The sequence below is a fragment of the Capra hircus genome, chromosome 16, assembly GCF_001704415.2.
Source record: "Capra hircus breed San Clemente chromosome 16, ASM170441v1, whole genome shotgun sequence".
In the NCBI taxonomy this organism is placed as follows: domain Eukaryota; kingdom Metazoa; phylum Chordata; class Mammalia; order Artiodactyla; family Bovidae; genus Capra; species Capra hircus.
The window spans coordinates 26,892,025-26,916,995 of record NC_030823.1 but is presented as its reverse complement, the minus strand read 5'-3'; the positions used below and the strand labels follow the sequence as shown (position 1 = coordinate 26,916,995).

Here is a 24,971-nt window from a genome sequence, read left to right as displayed (position 1 = left end):
CACCAGGAGAACCTTATCGGGGCTGAAATATGGGACCTGCCATATTATCTATCTTTAAAAGTATAAATATTTGAGTCAATTCAGCTATGAAAGACATTACCTAAATTTGGAATTGTATTCAATCTCAGAATCATTAATCTTTATGAAGTATTGCCCTCTTCTCTGGTAGATATCCTTCTTCAAAATTTCCTTTAAACTTGGAGGTAATCTTTCAGGAAGATTCTGAAAATAAATAAAATAAAGAAAAAGTTCATTTTACAACAAATAAATCAGCTGAAAAGGCACAGCATTTAAAACATGTAAATCTTTAATGTCTAGATACCAATGAAAGCTGTGAGAGAATTAAACATTGAAAATATATTGCAATTATTTATGCACTTATTTATTTATCATTTTTTCCCTTGACAAAGTTACCTATCACTTACAGTCTGTGTGTCAGCTATCTGGAATTAGGTCATTTTGTCTAAATACCTGCAAGAGGACACTCCCTCCTGTTTTCATAGCATTCTCAATTGTTTGGATGTAATTGCTATCCTCAGTGGAGAGCTCCTGCAGCCTAGATCCTTCCATCTGACGGATCCAGCTGTGTGCTTGCTTCTGTGGGTCAATCAGCAGTGGCCACTGCAGGCCATTCTTGATCAAGATGGCATTCTCTGTTGAATACTGACCAAGAGGAAGTCCCTGATGATGCCATTGGCGGATCTGGAAAGAAATCATTAGAGTTTTTGTTGTTTCATAAACTTCTTCACATCTTTTATTACCGTGCAGGATACTAAAGAATCCTACAGACTATCAAATAATCTTTAAAAGGACGAATAATCTTTAAAAGTCTTCCAGTCGTGCCCAACTCTTTGCAACCCCATGGGCTATACAGTCCATGGACTTCTCCAGGCCAAAATACTGGAACGGGTAGCTTTTCCCTTCTCCAGGGGGTCTTCCTAACCCAGGGATGGAACCCAGGTCTCCTGCATTGCGGGCAGATTCTTCACCAGCTGAGCCATGAGGGAAGCCCTTAAATGGACTAAAGAAAAGAACAATTTAAAACAACTGGGATATGAAATTTTTGGTAAGGTGACTAATTATTCAGGACATTACATTCCTTTGTTTATCAGTAGGGATGAATGCTCATCACAACAGATATCTCATTTTAGATTTACTTTTTAGTCCCTAATTATGTTTATGGCTATTTGGATAGTCTGTTTTGTGAGCTGCCTATTCAAGACTCCTGCCTATTTATTTACTGGGTTGTGTATCTTTTGCTTAGTGATGTGTAGTGGCTCTCTTTTCTACTCTGAATAGGGCTCTTTGTTGAACATATGTGTTACAAATATCCTTATCTGTTCTTTGACTTTCCTTTTTATGTTCTCAGTTGTGTCTTTTGATGAATAGAACGTCTATATTTTAATGTAATTAAATTGGTCAACTTTTTCTTCTGTGTTTAGTTCTGCTTAGGATATCTTTTCTTTACCTAGGGTCATGAATACATTCTCCTAAATTACACCTTATTAATTTGCCTTTCACATTTAGGTCTACAATTTAATTTCAATGAAATTTTTGTGTGTAGTATAAAATAATGTTAATTTTTAAAATGAGTATTCAATTATCCACTACTGTTTACTGAAAAGCCTACCCATTCCTCATTGCACTACAGTATCACCTTTGAAATAAATCAAAGTTCTACCTTTTTATGGATCTGTTTCTGGGCTCTCAGTTCTACTTCATTGGTATAGCTATTTATCCTTACATTGTTACACACAAGGATAAATAATACCACTGTTTAATTACTGTAGCTTTAAAGTAAATCTTGATATTGCAATTTTTCCCACCTAGTTCTTTACCAACATTGTGTTGGACATTTTGGCTCTTTGCCTTTTCTTATAACTTTTAGAATCAGCTTGTCATTTGACACACACACACACAAACACACATCCCTTCCTGTTGGAAAGTTGACTGGGATTACACTGTATCTTTAGACCAATTAGGAAAGAACTGGCAATTTTAGAATATTGAGTCTTCCAATTCATGAACATGGTATAATTCTTAATTTATATAGGTTGTCTAAAATTTATGTCAATAATATTTTATAGTTTCATTTCTATAATTAACACAACTTTTTGATAGATTCAGTATGATGCTGTGATAAATTGTATCTAAAAACATCATGCACCTTGTTTGTTGCTGGTATATAGAAATGTAATTGGCTTTTTGTATACTGACTTTAATTCCAGGAAGTTTGCTAAATATTTATCAATGCTCATGATATATCTACATATTCTCTTGGATTTTTAGATATATATAATCTGCAACATTATATACTTTTTGTCTCTCTTCTTTCCCCATTCTAATTTTTTTTTCCTTGCCTTACTGCACTGTTTAGAACCTCCATTACAGCAGTAAATACACATGGAAATAGTAGATATACCTTTCTTATGTTCCCAATCTCAAAAGAAAATCTTTTGCCAAGGATTCATTTATTCAATTCTGATTTCTTCTTTGACCTGTGGTTAGTTTGGGAATACATTTCCTAACTTCCAGAAATATGAGGATTTTAAGAGAAGCTTTTAATTATGTACTTCTAGCTCAATTGCTTTTTCGTCAGATAACATAGTCTACATGATTCAATTCCTTTGATATTTGTTGCAAGTTTGTTTACAGTCCATTACATGGTCAATTTTGGTAATGTTCTATACTGAACATTGAATGTGAATGTTCTATATTGGCATTGAATGTGAACGGTGTAGGTGTAGGCTGCAGTGTCTTATTAACATATTAATAAGTCCATTTGTTGCTTACGTTGTTCAAATCTTTTCCATTCTTACTGGTTTGTGTGTTCTTTTTCTGTGAGTTATAGAGAGAAATGTGTTAAATTTTCAGTATGATTGTAGATTTGTCCATTTTTAGTTATAGTTCTTTTAATGTTTGCTTTATATTTTTTGAGGTCATGCTATTAGATACAAACAGATTTAGAATCATTAACATAATCTTGAAGAAGAATTAAACCAATTCTAATTTTAACATAAGCTTATTTAATTCTAGCAATCATTTTTTTGCCTTAAAGTCTATTGTCTTTTATTTTTGGTATAAATGGCAAATTTCTTCCTACTTTTTTATTGCCAATCTTCTTTATGTTTTAACTGTGTCTTTTCTAAAAAACATGCAGCTTCTGTTTTGTGCTTTGGTTTATACTTTTATGTAGTTTTACAATCTTTGACTTTTAACTGTACCATTTAGTCCATTTACATATATTGTAATTACTGATACGTGATATGTGTGTTCAGTTGCTCAGTTGTGTCCAGCCCTTTGTGACCACATGGACTGTAGCCCACGAGGCTTTTCTGTCCATGGAATTTTCTAGGCAAGAATACTAGAGTGGGTTGCCGCTTTCTACTCCAGGGGATCTTCCCAACCCAGGGATCGAACCTGCATCTCTTGTGTCTCCTGTATTGTTACATGGATTCTTTGCCACTAGCGCCACCTGGGAAATCCCAATTACTGATATATTTGGGTTTGAATTCATTATTAGCATTATGAAAATGAAAAGCCAGTATTCGCTTCTGAGAGTTTGTATTTTTGACGGTCAGTTTAAGTTGTTAGTGGGAGAACCAATCCAAAATTATTCTCTATGAATGACAAAACAGGTGTTTTCTTTTTTGCCTTTGCAACATCAGCACAGAACTTACATAGATAAGACAATAAATACTTATTGATAAATTGATAAATATAAGGTCTATAATTTTGGATATTTCTGAGACTACTAACTATGGTTTGACAAGAACATGAATTTTATTAATTAGATGGGTTTCTGGGAGAGGAAATGGCTATATTTATAAGATAGTACAATTACAATGGAAAAGGGATATTTTTGACTGTTTCCCAGAGGATAAGAAACTTAAGGCGACTTAACTGAGCTATATGAAGTATATTTTAAAAAATACAAAGCAAACTTCTTTATTTTTACTTATAAAATAATTTCAGGAATGGATTCAAGCCCCAAGGTACGTGTGAACATGCACACACACACACACACACACACACACAATCCAAACCAGCAACAATCACTTAACTGGATAACAGAAATATGTTACTACCTCATGTTTTTGTGCCATGACTTCAATTAAAGAAAAGTTAGAAGACAAAGAAATGTTGTTTTCAGTACAAAGGTTCTGCCACTTTTCCACAATCAATTGGCGAAATTCTGCTGTTAACACTCCGCTGTAGACAATGCATGCTGCTGAAATAAGTATGTCACCCAAAATTCCTTCCAACTTGTTGTCTATTTGATCAATTGTTTCTTGCCATCGAGTCTAAACATTCAAATAAAAAGTTATTGATATTTAATACAAAATATTCTATTATAAGACATTTTAGATAGTAATAGTCTCCAGGTTGGATCTATTATTGCTGTTACTATCTATTCTTATGCCATAGTTGCATCAAAATTAATAATTAGTTGTTGTTGTCCAGCCAGTGAAGCTGTATTTGACTCTTTGAGACCCCATGGACTATAGCCCACCAGGCTCCTCTGTCCACGGGATTTTCCAGGCAAGAGTACTGGAATGGATTACCATTTTCTTCTCCAAAAATTAATAATGGATCATATGAAAATACAAACTGCTTTTTGAGGAGAATATGAGTCTTATTCTTGGATCTGTGACTCCCATATTTGCTAAGACTGATAGCCATTTCAAATATTTGTGTAATAAAGTAGGATAATTTTAAAAATAATGATTCATTATAATATATTATTTATAACATTGTACAGGAGACAGGGAGCAAGATCATCCCCTAGAAAAAGAAATGCAAAAAAGCAAAATGGCTGTCTGAGGAGGCCTTACAAATAGCTGTGAAAAGAAGAGAAGCAAAAAGCAAAGGAGACAAGGAAAGATATACCAATTTGAATGCAGAGTTCCAAGAATAGCAAGGACAGATAAGAAAGCCTTCCTCAGTGATCAGTGCAAAGAAATAGAGGAAAACAATAGAATGGGAAAGACTAGAGATCTCTTCAAGAAAATTAGAGATACCAAGGGAACATTTCATACAAAGATGGGCTCAATAAAGGACAGAAATGGTATGGACCTAACAGAAGCAGAAGATATTAAGAAGAGGAAGAGATGGCAAGAACACACAGAAAGAGTGTACAAAAAAGATCTTTATGACCCAGATAATCATGATGTTATGATCACTCACCTAGAGCCAGACATCCTGGAATGTGAAGTCAAGCGGGTCTTAGGAAGCATCACCACAGACAAAGCTAGTGGAGGTGATGGAATTCCAGTGGAGCTATTTCAAATCCTAAAAGATGATGCTGTGAAAGTGCGACACTCAATATGCCAGCAAATTTGGAAAACTGAGCAGTGGCCACAGGACTGGAAAAGGTCAGTTTTCCTTCCAAGCCCAAAGAAAGGCAATGACAAAGAATGCTTAGACTACCGCACAATTGCACTCATCTCACACGCTATTAAAGTAATGCTCAAAATGCTCCAAGCCAGGCTTCAACAATACGTGAACCGTGCAATTCCAGATGTTCAACCTGGATTTAGAAAAGGCAGAGGAACCAGAGATCAAATTGCCAACATCTGCTGGATCACCGAAAAAGCAAGGGAGTTCAGGAAAACATTTACTTCTGCTTTATTGACTACGCCAAAGCCTTTGACTGTGTGGATTGCAAAAAACTATGGAAAATTCTTAAAAAATGGGAATACCAGACCATCTGACTTGCCTTTTGAGAAATCTGTATGCAGATTAGGAAACAACAGTTAGAACTGGACATGGAACAACAGACTGGTTCCAAATAGGGAAAGGAGTACATCAAGCTGTATATTGTCACCCTGCTTATTTAACTTATATGCAGAGTATATCATGAGAAATGCTAGGCTGAATGAAGTACAAGCTGGAATCAAGATTTCTGGGAAAAATATCAATAACTTCAGATATGCAGATGACACCACCTTTATGGCAGAAAATGAAGAAGAACTAAAGAGCCCTTTGAAGAAAGTGAAAGAGGAGAGTGAAAAAGTTGGCTTAAAGTTCAACATTCAGAAAACTAAGATCATGGCATCTGGTCCCATCACTTCATGGGAAATAGATGGGGAAACACTGGAAACAGTGGCTGACTATTTTTGGGGGCTCCAAAATCTCTGCAGATGGTGACTGCAGCCATGAAATTAAAAGACACTTCTTGGGAGAAAAGTTATGACCAATCTAGACAGCATATTAAAAAGCAGAGATGTTACTTTGCCAACAAAGGTCCATCTAGTAAAGGGTATGGTTTTTCCAGTAGTCATGTATGGATATGAGAGTTGGACCATAAAGAAAGTTGAGTACCAAAGAGTTGATGCTTTTGAACTGTGGTGTTGGAGAAGACTCTTGAGAGTCCCTTGGACTGCAAGGAGATCCAATCAATCCATCCTAAAGGAAATCAGTCCTGAATATTCATTGAAAGGACTGATGTTGAAGCTGAAACTCCAACACTTTGGCCACCTGATGCAAAGAGCTGACTCATTTGAAAAGACCCTGATGCTGGGAAAGATTGAGCGCAGGAGGAGAAGGAGACGACAGAGGATGAGAAGGTTGGATGGCATCACCGACTCAATGGACATGAGTTTGGGTAAACTCTGGGAGTTGGTGATGGATACGGAGCCCTGGCGTGGGGCAGTCCATGGGGTGGCAAAGTGTTGGATACAACTGAGTTATTGAACTGAACTGATAATGTATTATTAATGGTGTTCAATGATGGTAATAATGCCCAGAACTTTTGAATATTTACTTATCTGACTGACACTATTTTTGAAAATCTCATGAGAGGTTTTCAATATTCTGTTAAGTAAAAGCCCACTGACTTTATTTTAAGATCAAGACATTAAAGCTCAGAAAAGTTAAGCAAGTTCACAAAGCTTCTGAAGAATGCAGCTAGGATCGGAACCCATATTCTTTGGCTATATATCCTCCTTCTACAATTGTGTATGTACTTGACTGATCAAGAAATAAAGCATGTTGAGCAAGAACCACATCATCTGGAAGCTTAAGATCTGAGATAAGCTGTTCTACTTCCTCTCAACATATTCTTGATTCACAAGGATATCAGTAATCTTCCTCTGTGATCTCCATCTGGTTGGTCTCATTTCATAACCTCTTTCTCCCTGCCCCGTTGGAGTCTTCTGCGATATATATTTATCTAAACAATTAAACTAAATTAAAATTATCTTGAGAATTTTGTAAGATTCTTTGAGATAGCTGAGTAATGACTTAAACCAAGATGCTAGTCAGCTGACTGAGGATTCAAGTATAGAGAAAGCAGATGAATTAGAAGAGAAATAAAAAGATGAGATAAAAGAGGTCAGAAGACTGACAAAACAAAAAAAAATTTTCTTTTTCCTGTCTAAAGACATCCCCTTCATTTCAGCCCCACCCATGTTTCTACATTCAGCTGGGGTTATTTCTCTGCTAGAAAAGGAAAACTCATGCCATATCCATAGGCAGATTTATTATTTGGGGCCTCATCAGACAAAGCGTGCTGATGTTCTAGGCACAACTTTTTGATCATTTTATTCTGTTATCCCTGTTTTAAGACTATTTAATCAAGGTTCTTTTATTTTTATCTCAGTAGAATTGCCTGTGTATGTGCTCAGTCGTGTCTGACTCTTAGTGACTCTGTAGACTATAGCTTGCTAAATTCCTCTGTCAATGCGATTTTTTCAGGCAAGAACACTGGAGTGTGTTGCCATTTCCTCCTCCAGGGGATCTTCCCAACCCAGGGGCTGAACCTGGGTCTCTTGTGTCCCCTGCGTTTGCAGGTGACGTCTTTACTCCTGTGCCACCTGCCATTATAGAACCGTCTGCTGATCTTAAGAGGGAAACTGACAGCAAAATAGTCTTGAGCAGCATGCTACAGCCTTCAGTGGAAGCAGCATCTCGGGTTTGTGGAGTCTGGTAGAAATTAATGAAGGAGATATAAAACCAAAGAAAGTCCTGCCTTCTCATCTTCCAAGGCAGTTAGTAAGATAGATGCACACTGTAAGCGCTTGGTGGCCAGTTTTCTTCGATGTGCTAATAGCTCTTTTTCAGCAACAATCTCTTTGTAGGCTTCTTGCAAAAACTGAAGATGTTCTTCAACCTGAAAGACAATTAATTCAGTATTGAGACAAGTTCTTACTCTCATTTTGCCTTAAGAGTTTATCTGCCATTTATGCAAATATGGTGTGTAACCATTTCATTTCACATCCTAGAAAATCTTCCTGGAAAGATAGATATATTATCAATGAAAATGTACATGGCGGTAATTAAATGAATGATTACTTGATACTAAACTTTTTAAAAAAAACCTGCCAACTTGCTTGATAAGCTTTCTTACATTCTTGGTATCTGAAGATTCATTTCTGATTTATTTTTCACACAGAAAACCTTGTAGCATATCTAGTTTCCTTCTTTTAAGGAACCGATTGAACATTTTTCATCCCAGATACTCTGATCATGAGAAACTAATGCGTTTTTGAAGTTGGACTGGTGGATGAAGCAACTATTAAATTATCCCTAGGCTCTAAGTAGGGGCTTCCTTGATGGCTCAGATGGTAACGAATCTGCCTGCAATTCAGGAGACCTGGATTCCATCCCTGGGTTGAGAAGATCCCTTGGAGGAGGGCATGGCAACCCACTCCAGTATTCTTGCCTGGAGAATCCCACGGACAGAGGAGCCTAGAGGGCTACAGTCCATGGGGTGACAAAGAGCTGGACACGACTGAGCGACTAAGCACAGGCTGTTAAGTGCTGCTAAGTCACTCCAGTCGTGTCCGACTCTGGGATTCTCCAGGCGAGAACACTGGAGTGGGTTGCCATTTCCTTCTCCAATGCATGAAAGTGAACAGTGAAAGTGAAGTCGCTCAGTCGTGTCTGACTCTTTGCGACTCCATGGACTGCAGCCCTCCAGGCCCTCCGTCCATGGGATTTTCCAGGCAAGAGTACTGGAGTGGGGTGCCATTGCCTTCTCCGTAGAAAACATATTTTCATGATTAGTTGATGAAACTGTTTTCTTAAATTACCACTTATCTTGATAATCCTTGCTCAAAAATATTTGGTGAATTCTTATAGAAAAGATTGCCTAAGGAGAGAGTCCAGTGTTTTGACCCTGCCAACAAAAACACCCACAGCCTTATCCCAATCTTCCTTCCCAATTTCATCTCCTTTTCAATATTACAGTACAGCCAGATTGGCTTATTCCATATTTTCTAAACATTTTTCTATATTTTCTTGCCTCTGGGATTTGTCTCATAATCTTCCCTTATGCCTGGACTCCTCCCTTAAATGGATGTAAATCCTAGGCATTCTTTAAAATTATTATCAACTTCCAGCTGTCATAAAGTCTTAGCTTGACAAGTCCACACGGATCTATACTGGTTATAAAAGTCATTTTTTGAAGGAATTATACATTGCTGGATATTATCTCCTGGGCTATGGTCTTATAGTCTTATTATTCTTTTTTCATGTCCTCAAAATCTCTGAAGACAGGGTTTAGCGTGAAGACTTGAATATGATATGTACATATAATTGTATATACAAAATTGTGCCTACTGAATACAGTTAGTGATCTGTAACTTCTCCTCTGATTTCTAAGATGTTATCCTTGTGAAAATACCTAATTTTCACAAAAATATACACATTACTGACTTTTGGCATGCTTATTCTAATGATTTATTACTTAGTCCTGTTACACCCATAATAATTATTCAATTGTTTGCTCTTTCATATATTATGTTGGTTTGTTTTCTTGCTTATACTTTCTGTTTAGATTACTAAGAAAACTCTTTCTTTGTTACTTATGATCTAGTGAGTTATTTTCATATTAAAGTGTAGGGCTTATCAATTCAACTAAACACGTGAAATTTCTATTATATGACAGACAGTCACCGTGCACCTCCAAGGTAATACATTTAGTGAAATATAAATTTCAATATATAGTGAAATATAATTAAACTAAGGCTCTGGTATTATTTATTGTTCCAAAAGTTTCAGAGATTTTTCAGAATTGTTTTTAATACTAGGACCCAGGTGAACAAAAAAGCCTATTTGTAAAATGGGAGACAGTGCATGCTTGAGTAAGCAGAAAATCTCAACAAAGAGTTTAAAACCAATGGAGTTAACTATTACACTCAACTTTAAAATATTAAGTGTAAAAATGGGGCTTCTCAGGTGGTACTAGTGGTAAAGAATCCACCTGCCAGTGCAGGAGACGGGAGACTCAGGTTCAATCCCTGGGTTGGGAAGTTCCTCCAGAGTAGGAAAGTGGCACCCACTCCAGTATTCTTGCCTGGAGAATCCCATGGACAGAGGAGACTGGCGGTGTACAGGCCATGGGGCCACAAAGAGTCAGACACGACTGAGCAAGTGAGCACACAAATGTAAAAATATACATTTAAAATATACTTGTTTGCATTCAATGAGTTAAAATATTAGAAACTTCTCATGAAGCCTGTAGACCTGGAAGGGAATGTGGAGTATTAGTGAATAAAATTCTGACAAGAATTCGCAGTTTATCTTTCTGTCGTATACAATGCAATAATAAAAAAAGCAAAGGAGCAATACTGTAAACAAACATTTGTTGGATAGATGAGTGAAAATACTAAGACACACACACAAAATAAAGGACATCAGGAAAATTGAGTAAATATCAAAATTGAAAATACCAAGCATCAAAAATAAGTACAATAAAACTACACAGCAACATAAAGTAAATTCAGTTCAAATTTGTTGCTAATTTCCTTAAAAAATGTCCAATACTTTTTATGTCTCTTAAGCTTGCAAGAAATATCTATGGGACCAGGCAGGTAATATAAATACTTGAAGTGAATTGAGTGGTTTATGATAGTCATGTAAGAATGCTAGCTCAGGCTGTCAGATTTCCTGAATTTTCAAGAGAATGTGGATTTTAAATGAAATTTTCAGATTTTAAAATGTTGGTAACTACATCAAAATGTAGGGAAAGACTTGCATAGTCCAAATAAAGAGGTCAGTAGTCATCTCTGAAGTATATTGCCTTACCCATTCTCAAAAGGTATGTGAGCTATGTAGGGGAGAGGGATTAATGATCTCAATTCTAGTTTTCATTATGATATTCTTATTTAATTTAAAATTGAGACACCAAAGGAATGTGCTTGTGCTTACTCGCTAAGTCGTGTCTGACTTCTTTGCAACCCCATGGACTGTAGCCCGCCAGGCTCTTCTGTCCGTGGGATTTTTTCAGGCAAGAATACTGAAGTGTGTTGCCATTTCCTTCTCCAGGGGATCTTCCCCACCCAGGGATCAAACCCATGTTTCTTAAGTCTCCTGTGATGGCAGGCAGATTCTTTACCACTGAGCCACCTGGGAAGCCCATTAAAATAACCATGGTTTTACACAGCAACAAAGTAATTAATAGAAACAGGATAAACAGTTTTTTAAAAAAACATAGATTGATATTAAGTCTTCAGTAAACTGAAGTTATAAAGATGTCCTGGGATAAATGGTAAATTAATATACTAGTGATATAACACTAGCTAACATTACTGAGCTTGTTGTTATCTGTCAGGCACTAAGACTTGTACGTTAGTATTTATGTGTGTGTGTGCTCAGTTGCTCAGTCGTGTCCAAATCTTTGTGATGCCATGGACTGTAGCCCACCAGGCTCCGCAGTCCATAGGATTTTCCAGACAAGAATACTGGACTGGTTTGCCATTTCCTACTCCAGGGGATCATCCTAACTCAGAGGTCTAGCCAGAAACTCTTGCATTGGCAGGTGGATTCTTTACTACTGTACCACTTGGGGAAACAAGGAGAGCTAAGAAGGACTTATTAAGTGAACAATGAAAACAAATAGAGGAAAACAATAGAATGGGAAAAACTAGAGATCTCATAAAAAAATTAGAACTATCAAGGGAACATTCATGCATGGATGAGCAAGATAAAGGACAGAAACAATAAGTACCTAATAGAAGCAGATGAGATAAGAGGTGGCAAAATACACAGAACTATGCAAAAAAGGTCTTAATGATCCAGATAACCATGATGGTGTGGTCACTCACCTAGAGTTGGACATCCTGGAGTGTGAGGTCAAGTGGGCTTTAGGAACCATTACTACAAACAAAGCTACTGGAGGTGATGGAATTCCAGCTGAGCTATTTCAAATCCTAAAGGATGATGCTGTTAAAGCACTTCACTCAATGTGCTAGCAAATTTGGAAAACTGAGCAGTGGCCATAGGACTGGAAAAAGTCAGTTTTCATTCCAATCCCAAAGAAGGGCAATGCCAAAGAATGCTCAAACTACTATACAACTGTGCTCATTTCACATGCTAAAAAGGTTATGCTCAAAATCCTTTAAGCTAGGGCTCAACAGTGCATGAATCAAGAACTTTCAGATGTATAACCTGGGTCTAGAAAAGGCAGAGGAACCAGAGATCAAATTGCCAACATCCATTGGATCATGGAGAAAGCAAAGGAATTTCAGAAAAATATGTACTTCTGCTTCATTGACAATGCTAAAGCCTTTGACTGTGTGGATCACAACAAACTGGAAAATTCTTAGAGATGGGAGTATTAGACCACCTTATCTGTCTCCTGAGAAACTTGTATGCAGGCCAAGAAGCAACAGTTGGAACCAGACAAAGAACAACTGACTGGTTCAAAATTGGAAAAGGAGTACTACAAGGCTGTATATTGTCACTCTGCTTATTTAACTTGTATTCAGAACACATAATGTGAAACACTGGGCTGGCTGAATCACAAGCTGGAATTAAGATTGCTGGGAGAAATATCAACAATCTCAGATATGCTAATGATAACACTCTAATGGCAAGAAAGTGAAGAGAAACTAAAGAGCTTCTTGACAAGGATGAAAGAGGAGAGTGAAAAGCTGGCTTAAAACTCAACATTCAAAAAACTAAGATCGTGCAACTGGTCGCAACAGTTCAGTTCAGTTCAGTTCAGTTCAGTCGTTCAGTCATGTCCAACTCTTTGAGACCCCATGAATCGCAGCACACCAGGCTTCCCTGTCCATCACCAACTGCCAGAGTTCACCCAAACTCACGTCCATCCAGTCAGTGATGCCATCCAGCCATTTCATCCTCTGTCGTCCCCCTCTCCTCCTGCCCCCAATCCCTCCCAGCATCAGAGTTTTTCCAATGAGTCAACTCTTCGCATGAGGTGGCTAAAGTACTGGAGTTTCAGCTTTAGCTTCATTCCTTCCAAAGAACACCCAGGACTGATCTCCTTTAGAATGGACTGGTTGGATCTCCTTGCAGTCCAAGGGCCTTTCAAGAGTCTTCTCCAAAATCACAGTTCAAAAGCATCAATTCTTCGGCGCTCAGGTTTCTTCACAGTCCAACTCTCACATTTATACATGACTACTGGAAAAACCATAGCCATGACTACACGGACCTTTGTTGGCAAAGTAATGTCTCTGCTTTTTAATATGCTGTCTAGGTTGGTCATAACTTTCCTTCCAAGGAGTTAGCGTCTTTTAATTTCATGACTGCAATCACTGGTCCCATCACTTCATGGCAAATAGAAGAGGACAAAGTGGAAACAGTGACAGATTTTATTTTCTTGGGCTCAAAAATCACTGCGGACATTGACTGCAGCCATGAAATTAAAAGACACTTTGCTCCTTGGAAGGTAAGTATGACAAACTTTACTTGCAAAGCTTCTGTATAGTCAGTACTATGGTTCTTCTAGTAGTCATGTACAGATGTGATAGTTGGACCATATAGAAGGCTGAGTGCCAAAGAATTGATGCTTTGGAATTGTAGTGCTGGAGAAGACTCTTGAGAGCCCCTTGGACTGCAAGGAGATCAAACCAGTCAATCCTAAAGGAAATAAACCTTGAATATTCATTGGAAGGACTAATGCTGAAGCTGAAGCTCCAATACTTTGCCTACTTGACACGAAGAGCTGATTCATTGGAAAAGATCCTGATTCTGGGGAAGATAGAAGGCAAAAGGAGGAGGTGGCAGAGAATGAGATGGTTAGATAGCATCAACAACTCAGTGGATATGAATTTGAGCAAACTCTGGGAGACAGTGAAAGACTGTCATGGACTTTCATGGACTGTCATGAAAGACTGCTGCCATGTTGCAGTCCATGGGGTAACAAAGAATCAGACACAGCTTAGTGACTCAACAACAACAACACCTGGAGAGCCCTATAGTATTTATATTATTTAATTAATCACAATTAGTCTTTTCACTACCTGTATTATTATCTTTATTTTACATTAAACTGATAAAGTCTATTGAGATAATGACTCTTTCCTGATGTTTTTGTCTAGTTCATAAAGACTTTGAGAGTGTAACAAGTAAAGAAATTTCTTACCAGCTGTAAACCTCTTTGTTTTTCGTCCAATCTTTGTTTTGCAATTTTTAGGACATTTTGAGCTTCAGCCACTTGGATTTGTTTAGGGCCCACCAGCTTAAACAGAATGTCACAAAATTTAAGTGCTTCAATTCAAGTTCACTGTTGAAAATACCACTTAATATTAAAAGACACTTTCACAGGTCAACTCTTAAGCTTTCTTAGTGTACAAAGGGAAATAACTAGTTTAATATGGAGAAACATTAAAACAAATAAAACAATAGTATAGTTGTCATAAATTCAAGAAGATGACAGGAGAATCTGATGTCTAAGAGTTAACATATATGGTTGTTAAAGTGTTTTTCATTAAGCATTCTTTCCACAGAAGTTCATTTGAGCATTAAATGCTTTTCTGGGACAATGATGTATCACTTGCAAATTGTTATAGGTATTTAAGAGGAAAAAGCATACCTTCTGTGCTTCATGGTAGCTATTCAAAGCTATAACCCACTGGCACATAGAGCAACAAGCAACAGAAACTAGAGCAATCTTGTTTGGGTTGAAATCAGGTAAGACTAAAATCTTCTTCAGTTTTATGAAAACCTAGAGAGAACAGTTCATGTATTACATGAGAAATATTATTGATCTGAAGTTTTCCCCAATCTACACCACAAAGAAATTTTGTTTCAATAAAAATACTCAACTACTCTTCAAAAGGAGAATGTAAGACATGCCTGGATACAAACTGGCTCTAGTATCACTAATTTTTTAAAGAGGGGAAAAGCCTCTACTGTTGCTGTTATTGTTACAGTAGCTATATTATAGTTGCTGTTGTTGTTTTTTTTAAGAACTCCATTTTAAAATGAAAATAAAACAAGTCACCTTTCTCTAGTTTTGTGGAATGTGGTGTATAAGGAGGTCTGAAGTCTTCTTCTTGTGTACCTTATGTGTGTCACCTGGAAAACCACCCTCAATTTCTGTTCCATAAGAAGCATGCGGCAGGGCACAGTCCTCTCCAAAGTGCTGCCTGGTCAATGATGGTGGTACGGCCTGGCGCATGCTGGGCCTCACTGAGGACATTGTTCTACAGCTTGGCTGTGTCACATGGATATGGGTCCACCTCATCTAAATGGTACAGCCTAGTTTAAAGTTAGTTATATACTATTTCTCCTATACTTTGGGGAGAAATAATCAGAAGGAAATCTTTCTCAGACTGATACTCCTTGTCCCGTCCTTTCTAACCAGGCATTTCCTTTCTTGCCTGGAAGGACAGGACCATTTTGCTGAATAATTCAGATGGAATGTGGTCCATTCTCAATGATTACTTGTGTTCTTATTATCATTTAAAATGCTGTTAGGCTTTTAATCATTTCTTTAGATAAGCTATTACTTTTTGAAGTTGAAAGATCTATTTAAGCATAACCATAGGGAATCATTTTTGCTAAGAATAGTTCAGAGAGTGAAGAGTTGTTGCATTAATTCATGAGTGGTATGGTTGGCAACACATATTCTGCTAAAAAAATTCACCTTGTTCAGGTTCTACTCTATACTTCCTAATAGCACAGACTGATTGTGTTGTTAGCTATTTAATGTCTGTTTTCTCTGTTACAATGTAAACTTCATAACATCAATAAGTGGGTTTTATAAACTATTGTAATGTCTCACAATGTCTCTTACATGGGAAATAATCCATAAATATTTATTGAATTAATTAGAGTATTCACCCCTTCAGCTGTGACGGTGCCATTAATATATATATAACCCTTTTCGTTTGTCCCTGAACTTAGCTCTCAGCTTGGCTCCTATGTAATGTCCCTGTTCAGAAATTATTCCAGCATCTACACATCCAAAGCTACTTCTATATTTTTAGGTAATATTGTTGCAGCAGCAATCACCAAGTAGTACCAAAATCTGTATTAGTTTCTTGTGGTCATCGTAACAAATTACCACAAACTGGGTGACTTAAAACAACAGCAATTTATTTTCTCACAGTTCTGGAGACTGGAAATTTGAAATCAAGGTATAGACCGAGTAGTTCTCTGGGTAAGGGCTCTGCATGGCCTCCCACTCTATTGGTGCCCTGAACTCTACTGCTTGCTCAAGACTTTGGTCCTCTCATCCTTCTTGCAGTCCTACAGTAAACCTACATTCTTCAGAATTAAATCTGCTCCAGTAAAACCATTTACTAGGTGTCCAGACTACCTTATTAATTTTTTTTTCTGTGCTCTAATCTAACCCTCATCTTCTCACACATAAAATGGTATTTGTAAAGTACTCAGAACAGTGTTTGGTACATGTTATATGAACATCTGTTACATGAATGAAAAAAGTTTCAGAGATCTGGTTCAAGGTAGTGACATAGGAGGGTTCTGAACTCCCTCCCTCTCATGGCCACACTGAATCTACAGCTACACATGCATGCGTGCTAAGTTGCTTCAGTCACTTCAGTCATTTCTGACTCTGGGCGACCCTATGAACTGCAGCCTGCCAGGTTCCTCTGTCCATGGAATTCTCTAGGCAAGAATACTGGAGTGGGTTGCCATGCCCTCCTCCAGGAGATCTTCCTGATCTAGGGATAGAACCCGTGTCTCTTACGTCTCCTGCACTGGCACGTGGGTTCTTTACCACTAGCGCCACCTACACGTAGGGAGCAATAATCTCTGAAAGAAAGCCAAAAACTACCTGAGTGATTCCTATACTTGGATGAAAGAGATAAGACCCCACACTGTAACAGGTAGGAGAGGCTGAGACACAACCTCGCCATGGTGTGGTGTCTTACAGTTGGCAGGGAACTCACAACCCTGAGCTTCTCCTTGAGAACTGAAGGGTGTGCAACCCACATCTGACAACCCAACTTTAGGACCTGCACCTGAGAAAAAAATTCCACAATACATATAGCTTTAAAAGTCAACAGGGTTGTATCCACGAAACTCAAAAGGTTATAGCAATCTGAGAAACATCCCTTAAAAGGTCCATGGGGACTCACCCATCCCAGGACCCAACACAGAGGACTGACTGAAAGTGCCAAGGTTTCCAGTGAGAGAGGCTATTTGCTTATATCAAACCTTCAGTCTGAGGGGTAGGCTTCTAAATTGAACACACCTCTTGCAATGACAAAAAGAAGAACAAATGAAGCACAAAGTTGATAGAAGGAAGGAAAGGTCAGTGCAGAAATAAATGGTTATTAAAAAGTCGACACAAAAAACTCAATAGGATTAAAAGCTGTTTTTCTTTTTTTAAAGATAAAAAAACTTGAAAAATCTGTAGCTAGACTCACTAAGAAAAAAAATAAAGAACACACAAATCAGTAAAATCAGAAATGTAAATTGAGATGTTGCAACTGATACCACAGAAATATAAAAAATCATAACTGACCACTGTGAAAAATCATATACTAGCAAACTGGACAACCTAAAAGAAATGGATAAATTCCTAGAAATATTCAACCTATCAAGACTGAATCATGACAAATCAGGAATTCTGAACAGACTGGTTACTAGTAAAAAGACTGAAGTGAAAGTCGCTCAGTCATGTCTGACTCTCTGCGACCCCATGGACTGTAGCCTGCCAGGCTCCTCTGTCCATGGAATTCTCCAGGTCAGAATACTGGAGTAGGTTGCCCTCCTCCAGGGGACCTTCCCAACCCAGACATTGAACCCAGGTCTCCCACACTGCAAGTGGATTCTTTACCATCTGAGCCACCATCAATAAATAAAAACCTCCCAACAAGCAAAAGTCTGGCACCAGTTGGCTTCACTGGTGAATTCTACCAAACATATCACAGAGGAGTTGATACTAATCCTTCTCAAATTCTTCCAAAAAATGGAAGAAGAGGGAACACTTTCAAACTCATTTTTGTTTTTTTAATCAGGCTAGCATTACCTTGATACTAAAACCAGACAGGATACTACAAGAAAAGAAAATTATCTCTGTTGAACATAGACATAAAAATCCACAAAAATATAAGCAAATTGAATTCAACAATATATTAAAAGGATCATAAACCATAATCAAGCCAGGTTTATTCCAGGGACGGATTCAAGGATGCTTCAGCATCCACGAATCAATCAATGTGGTACACCATATTAACAAAATGAAGGGTAAAAATCATATGATCATCTCAATGGATGCAGAAGAAGCATTTGACAAAATTCAAGTTTGATTTATGAGAAAGATGCTCAACAAATTGGCTTTAGAAGGAATATAGCTCAACATAACAAAGGTCATATGTGACAAAGCCATAGCTAACATCATCCTCGATGAGGAAGAACTGAAATTTGTTTTTATAAGATGAGAAACAAGATAGGGATGCTCACTCTTGCCACTTTATTCAACACAGTGTTGGAAGTTCTAGCCATAGTAAGTAGCCAAAAAAAAAAGGCACCTAAATTGAAAAAGAAGACATAAAACTGTCACTATTTCCAGATGACATAATATTAAATGTAGAATACCCTAAAACTTCTACCAAAAAAGTGTTAGAACTAACAAATTTCATAAAGTTGCAGTAGACAAAATTAGTATGTAAAAATCAGTTGCATTTCTATACACAAACAATAAACTCTCATAAAGAGAAACTTAAGACTTTCTAATGTAGAAAATTCCATTTACAACTGCATCAAAAAGAATAAAATATCTAAAAATATATTTAACTAAAGGAGTGAAATATCTGATATTGAAAACTAAAGACATTGATGAAGGAAATTAAAGACACAATAAATGAAGAGATCGTTTGTGCTTATAGATTAAAAAAATTAATATTGTTAGAATGCTCTTACTACCCAAAGCAATCTACAGATTCAAAACAATACTTACCAAAATTCCAATGGCATTTTTCACAGAAATAGAATAAACAATCCTAAAATTTGTATGGAACCATAAAAGACCCTGAATAGACAAAGGAACCTTGAGAAAAAACAAAGAGGGAGGCATCTTGATTTCTGTTTTTCACGTATATTACAGAACTGTGGCAAACAAAACAATGTTGTATTGGCATAAAAACAGACACAGAGATCAATGGAACAGAATAGAGAGCCCAGAAATGAACACAAGTGTATATGGTCTATTAATTTAAATAAAGGAGCCAAAAATATACAATAGGTGAACGGACAGTCTCTTTTACTAAAGAGACTGCAAAAGAATAAAACTGAACCACACTATCTTACACCGTACAGAAATTAACTCAAAATTAATTAAATACTTGAACATGAGACCCCAAATCATAAAACTTCTGGAAGAAAACACAGGCTGTAAGCTACTTGACATTGACCTTGGTGATGATTTTGGATTTGACACCAAAAGCAAGGCAATAATAGTAAAAATAAGTAAGTGTGGTTACCTCAAATTAGAAAGTTGTACAGTAAAGGAAACCATCAATGAAAAGAAAAAGCAATCTAAAAAACAGGAGAAAATATTTGCAAACCATATATGTAATAAAAGGTTAACATTCAAAATGAATGAGGCTTCTCACGTGGTGCAGTGGTAAAGAATCCGCCTGCCTGGAATCGCCATCTGGAGGCCTGGACGTGAGATGGCAACGCGGCCCTCCGTGAAGGAAGAAGCAGAAGAGGCCTGGTGGCACCGCGTAGGGTGTGTGGGGCCCGTCCTGCCCGACGCGCCCCCTCCGCGTGTGTCTGTCCTGGGACTCGCCTGAGCCCCGGGTGTGGACCTTGGCGGAGGGGCTAGGAGTGGTCCGCCTCAGCTCTGCACTTCCTAGTTTGGACCATTTCATTCCCGAGGCTGCTGTTGTTTTCTAGGCATCTGGCTGGTGCCCCAGGTCATCCTGGGCAGCCGTAGACCAGGAGCCATGGCCCGAGCTCGGCCCCAGGGTCGTCGGGCCTCCTTCCTTCCTTCCTTCACTGCCAGCTCTCACCTCGGCCCCACAGGCCGGCTCCTTGCTTCAGCGGGACCTCCCTCTCCCATTTCCCACGAAGCTTCTGGTTTTCCCTAGGACCAGTATGGGCCATGATCCACAGAACTCGTCTGCTGGCCTTGGGGCCAGAGCTTTTCCACTTAGGTTGAAAAAGCAGTGACTCTAGCACTGGCTCTCAGAAGGTCGGGGGCTTCCCTGGTGGCTCAGATGGTAAAGCGTCTGTGCACAATGCCGGAGCTGGGTTCAATCCCTGGGTGGAGAAGATCCCCTGGAGAAGGAAACGGCAATCCACTCCAGTACTCTTGCCTGGAAAATTCCATGGACTGAGGAGCCTGGTAGGCTACAGTACACGGGGAAGCAAAGAGTTGGACACGACTGAGCGACTTCACTCACTCACTCAGGTGTGATCCCTGAGAAGATCCTCTGGAGTAGGAAATGGCAATTTACTCCAGTGTTCTTGCCTGGAAAACTCCATGGACAGAGGAGCCGGGTGGGCTCCAGTCCATAGACTCGCAAAGAGTCGGACATGATTGAACGACTAACACACTCACACGTATCCCAAATAAATAATTCATCTAATCCAACAGCAAAAACACCAAGCTGATTAAAAAATGGGCAAAGGATCTGAATACATGTTTTCCCAAAGAAGACATACAGATAGGTAACAGGTATATGCAAAGGTGTTTCACATCATTAATAATCAGGGAAATACAAACAACCACAATGAGCTATCATCACTGTTAAAATGGTTATTATCAAAAGACCACAAATAACAACTGTGGGTGGGAAAGTGGAATACTTGTGCACTGTTAGTAGAAATGTAAATTGGTGAATCACTATAGAAAATAGTAAGAGGTCTTCAACAATTAAAATAGAAGTGCCAAAAGATCTAGCAAGTTAACTTCTGGGTATTTATCTGAAGGAAACAAAAACACTAACTCAGAAAGATATATTCACCCTCATTTTAACTGCAGCATTATTTACAATAGCAGAGACACGGAAGCAGCTGAAGGGTCCATTAATGGATGAATGCATAAAGAAAATGGGGAAAAAAAATACACACACAATGAACTATTACTCAGCCATAAAAAAGGAAATTCTTCCATTTTTTATAACTAGAATGGGTCTTGAGAGCACTATGCTGAGTGAAATAAGTCAGACAGAGAAAGATAGAGATCATATGATCTCGTGTATGTACAGAACCTTAAAAAAAAGGAAACAAAATGAACTCATAGATACAGAAAGCAGATTGGTGATCACCAGGGGTGGGGAGCTAGGGATGGTGAAAATGGATGGAGGTGGTCAAAAGGTACAAACTTCTAGTAAATAAGTCCTGGGGATATAATGTACAGAATGGTGGCTGTACTACTAATCCTGTATATCTAAAAGTTTCTAAGAGAGTGAATCTTGAAAGTTCTCATCACATGAAAAAATGTTTGTAACTATGTGTGGTGATGGATATTAACTAGACTTTCTGTGGTGATTATTTTGCAGTGTATACAAATATCAAATCAGTATGCTGTACACCTAAAACTAATATAATGTTGTATATCAATTATATATCAATTAAAAAATCTCAGACACCTTTATCCACACCTTATACTTTCATAAAGTTATACAATCCATCCAGAAAAAAATTTCCCCCACTATTGACCTCTCCTATTTTCATTATATAAAGAGATCCTGAGACACGACATTTTTCTAATTTTGGTGACATATTGCTTTACCTTGTCACTTCCAGAAAACCATTTATGATTGCATATACAGCTTGCTCTCTGATCTTTTACCCTCACCATTGTCTTCCAGTTCTAATGCAAGACTCCAGTGTTAATACTTCCATTTGACTTGCAGATTATAAGTATGGAATGTATCAATTATGCATTAATTAGAGATGAACTTTTACCTTCTCAGGTATGCTGTCCTTGTCAATGTTAATTAGTTTTTTTAGGAAACCAGTTTCTGAAAGAAGTAACTTTGCTGTAGCCCAGTTAGGTTTCTTTTGCAGAAGAATACAAACTGCATTCATGACAGTCAGTACAAGGTAAGGAGGCCGTGTATATACTCTGAAATAAATGGTTAAAATCTAATCAACTTCATAACTGAAATCAAAGATACCCTGTAAACTATCTCAAAAGATAATACAGATTTTTAACAAGTATTTTGGTAAGAAGAACTATTCGCCAATATATAGCTATTTCATCATTCAGTTCAGTTCAGTTCAGTCGCTCAGTCGTGTCTGACTCTTCGCGACTCCATGAATCGCAGCACGCCAGGCCTCCCTATCCATCACCAGCTCCCGGAGTTCACTCAGACTCACGTCCATCGAGTCAGTGATGCCATCCAGCCATCTCATCCTCTGTCATCCCCTTCTCCTCCTGCCCCCAATCCCTCCCAGCATCAAAGTCTTTTCCAATGAGTCAACTCTTCCCATGAGGTGGCCAAAGTACTGGAGTTTCAGCTTTAGCATCATTACTTCCAAAGAAATCCCAGGGCTGATCTCCTTCAGAATGGACTGGCTGGATCTCCTTGCAGTCCAAGAGACTCTCAAGAGTCTTCTCCAACACCACAGTTCAAAAGCATCAATTCTTCGGTGCTCTGCCTTCTTCACAGTCCAACTCTCACATCTATACATGACCGCAGGAAAAACCATAGCCTTGACTAGACAGACCTTAGTCGGCAAAGTGTCTTCAAAAATTTGAGCATCTTTAGTACATGGGTATCTTTGCTTTAAGAAGATGAAATGAATAACACTTAACTATATAGAACACAGAGAAATTTGGTGGCTCAGAGGTTAAAGCGTCTGCCTCCAACGCGGGAGACCCGGGTTTGATCCCTGGGTCGGGAAGATCCCCTGGAGAAGGAAATGGCAACCCACTCCAGTATTCTTGCCTGGAGAATCCCATGGATGGAGGAGCCTGGTAGGCTATAGTCCACGGAGTCGAGAAGGGTCGGACACAACTGAGCGACTTCACTTCATTCACTTCACTTCACTTCATGTAGAACATACAAGTTAGATGTTAATTATTTTCATTACAAAAGTATTTGCTGCAGAGTTCTTTAAAAGAAGGGCCTCTCCTCTTTCATCCCAGTATTGGTTTACTGATAGCCCCTTGACAGAAACACTATATGTGTGTGTGTTGGGGGGTGGGGGGTAGTTGAGAGTCAACCCTATTCCTGTAATTTGAAGGGTGCTGTAAGGTGCAACTCCCTTTAAACACATCCTCTGATTATTCTTCATCCTGATCTAAAATTCCTACTATAAAGATCACAGGTAGTATAGAGTTGAGGGAGGGAGGGTAGATGGGAATTTGTCTCCTAAGTTATTAATGATGTAATTATTGGAACATTGCAAGTTGCCTCTTAGCTACGTCCGAATCAGCTGACATGTGTTTGTGCGTGCTAAGTCCCTTCAGTTGTGGAAACAGCAGGTGGGAAAGAGAATGGACTAAACTGTGTCTCTGCTGCATGTCCTAAGAATAGCAATGAAGATCATATCATAAGGCATTTCATTTGTCTGGCATTTTGAAGTGAAGTGAAATGTACATTAGCAACATCACAAGGGATAATGTTTAAAAAACAAAACAACAACAACAAAAATAAAACCAAGGCATATGCAAGGAATTCAAGCATTAGGTTAGTTTTCTTTAGCTTTAGTACAAGGGCAGGGGAAAAGGCCTATTTAATCAGAGGAAACCAGTTAGCATTAATCTTTTTTGAGCACTTGCTTTATGCCAGACTATTCTAAACATTCTACATGTTTCAACTCATCCAATCCTTTCAGCATTTATTATTACTCCAGGTGCATAGAAGGGAAGTTGAAACACAGAAAGGCTGTATACTAGAAAGCAGCAGTGCCAGAATTCCAACCCAGGAAGCTTGGTACCAGAGCCCAAGATAGGTAAAATGGCTTATTTTAAAAGTAGGATATAGACATAACTTTTCCCATGTATTTTTGTTTTATTTTGAGTTCTTGCAACTCAAAAGAGACTTCAGTAAATTACTCACCTTAATTCAGAGACATCAGCTTTATCCAGGGCGTTTAGAGCCACAATTGCCTTGTCGAGAGCTGGCAGTACACTTTTTAATTCATTGTCAGCTTTCTGCAATACAGTTATAAGTCCCTAAATACATATGAATGAATATAGTTGCATACTTAAAATTTTTATATTTTAAAGTTGGAAAATGTAATTTGACATTTTTACAATGCCCATAAGTTATGCTTCTGTATAACTTAGGGATGTACACACGTGCTTGCACTGTTAGAAACATGTGTTACCGTCTTAAATTAGTACATTTTGCAATCTCTGATGAGAAGTTATCTGTAAGAAGTGAAAACACTGAGAGTTTTCTGCCTTCTGTGTTAGACTTAGTGTAGTTTTAACATTGCCCTTTTGGGAGTGGTCCACTTAAAGATGGAATTCTAAAGAATCCATCTGCCAATGCAGGAGACACTGGTTTGATCCTTGAGTCAGAAAGATCCCCTAGAAGAGGAAATGGTAACCCACTCCAGTATTCTTGCCTGGAGAAGTCCATGGACAGAGGAGCCTGGCGGGCTACAGTCCATGGGTTGCAAAGAGTTGGACACAACTAAGTGACTGAACATGCCACTTAAAGACAGATTACTGTAAAGCTAATGAAGCTTAAAACCCCTCAGCTGCACAGATCCCCTTCCAAGTTCCTGGAAGGAATTTTGCCAATATGTGTGCAGGGTCATATATTTTTGTAAGACATGCAAGAGTAAGACATTCTATTTGCAATCAGATAAGATCAATTTCTCTACCCTTTTGA

The 24,971-nt window shown here is 38.2% G+C and overlaps 1 protein-coding gene across 1 annotated transcript in view; it reads right to left on the bottom strand.

Moving 5' to 3' along the window:
• DNAH14 (dynein axonemal heavy chain 14) overlaps positions 1–24,971 on the bottom strand; it is a 398,456-nt gene that overhangs the window by 81,461 nt on the left and 292,024 nt on the right. The window contains exons 61-68 of the mRNA XM_018059938.1: positions 24,189–24,283; positions 22,087–22,246; positions 14,786–14,917; positions 14,336–14,431; positions 7,973–8,113; positions 4,089–4,304; positions 472–702; positions 101–222 (exon numbers count right to left, since the gene is read on the bottom strand). Coding sequence (XP_017915427.1) covers positions 101–222; positions 472–702; positions 4,089–4,304; positions 7,973–8,113; positions 14,336–14,431; positions 14,786–14,917; positions 22,087–22,246; positions 24,189–24,283 — 1,193 coding nt within the window. The remainder of the gene's footprint in view (positions 1–100; positions 223–471; positions 703–4,088; positions 4,305–7,972; positions 8,114–14,335; positions 14,432–14,785; positions 14,918–22,086; positions 22,247–24,188; positions 24,284–24,971) is intronic.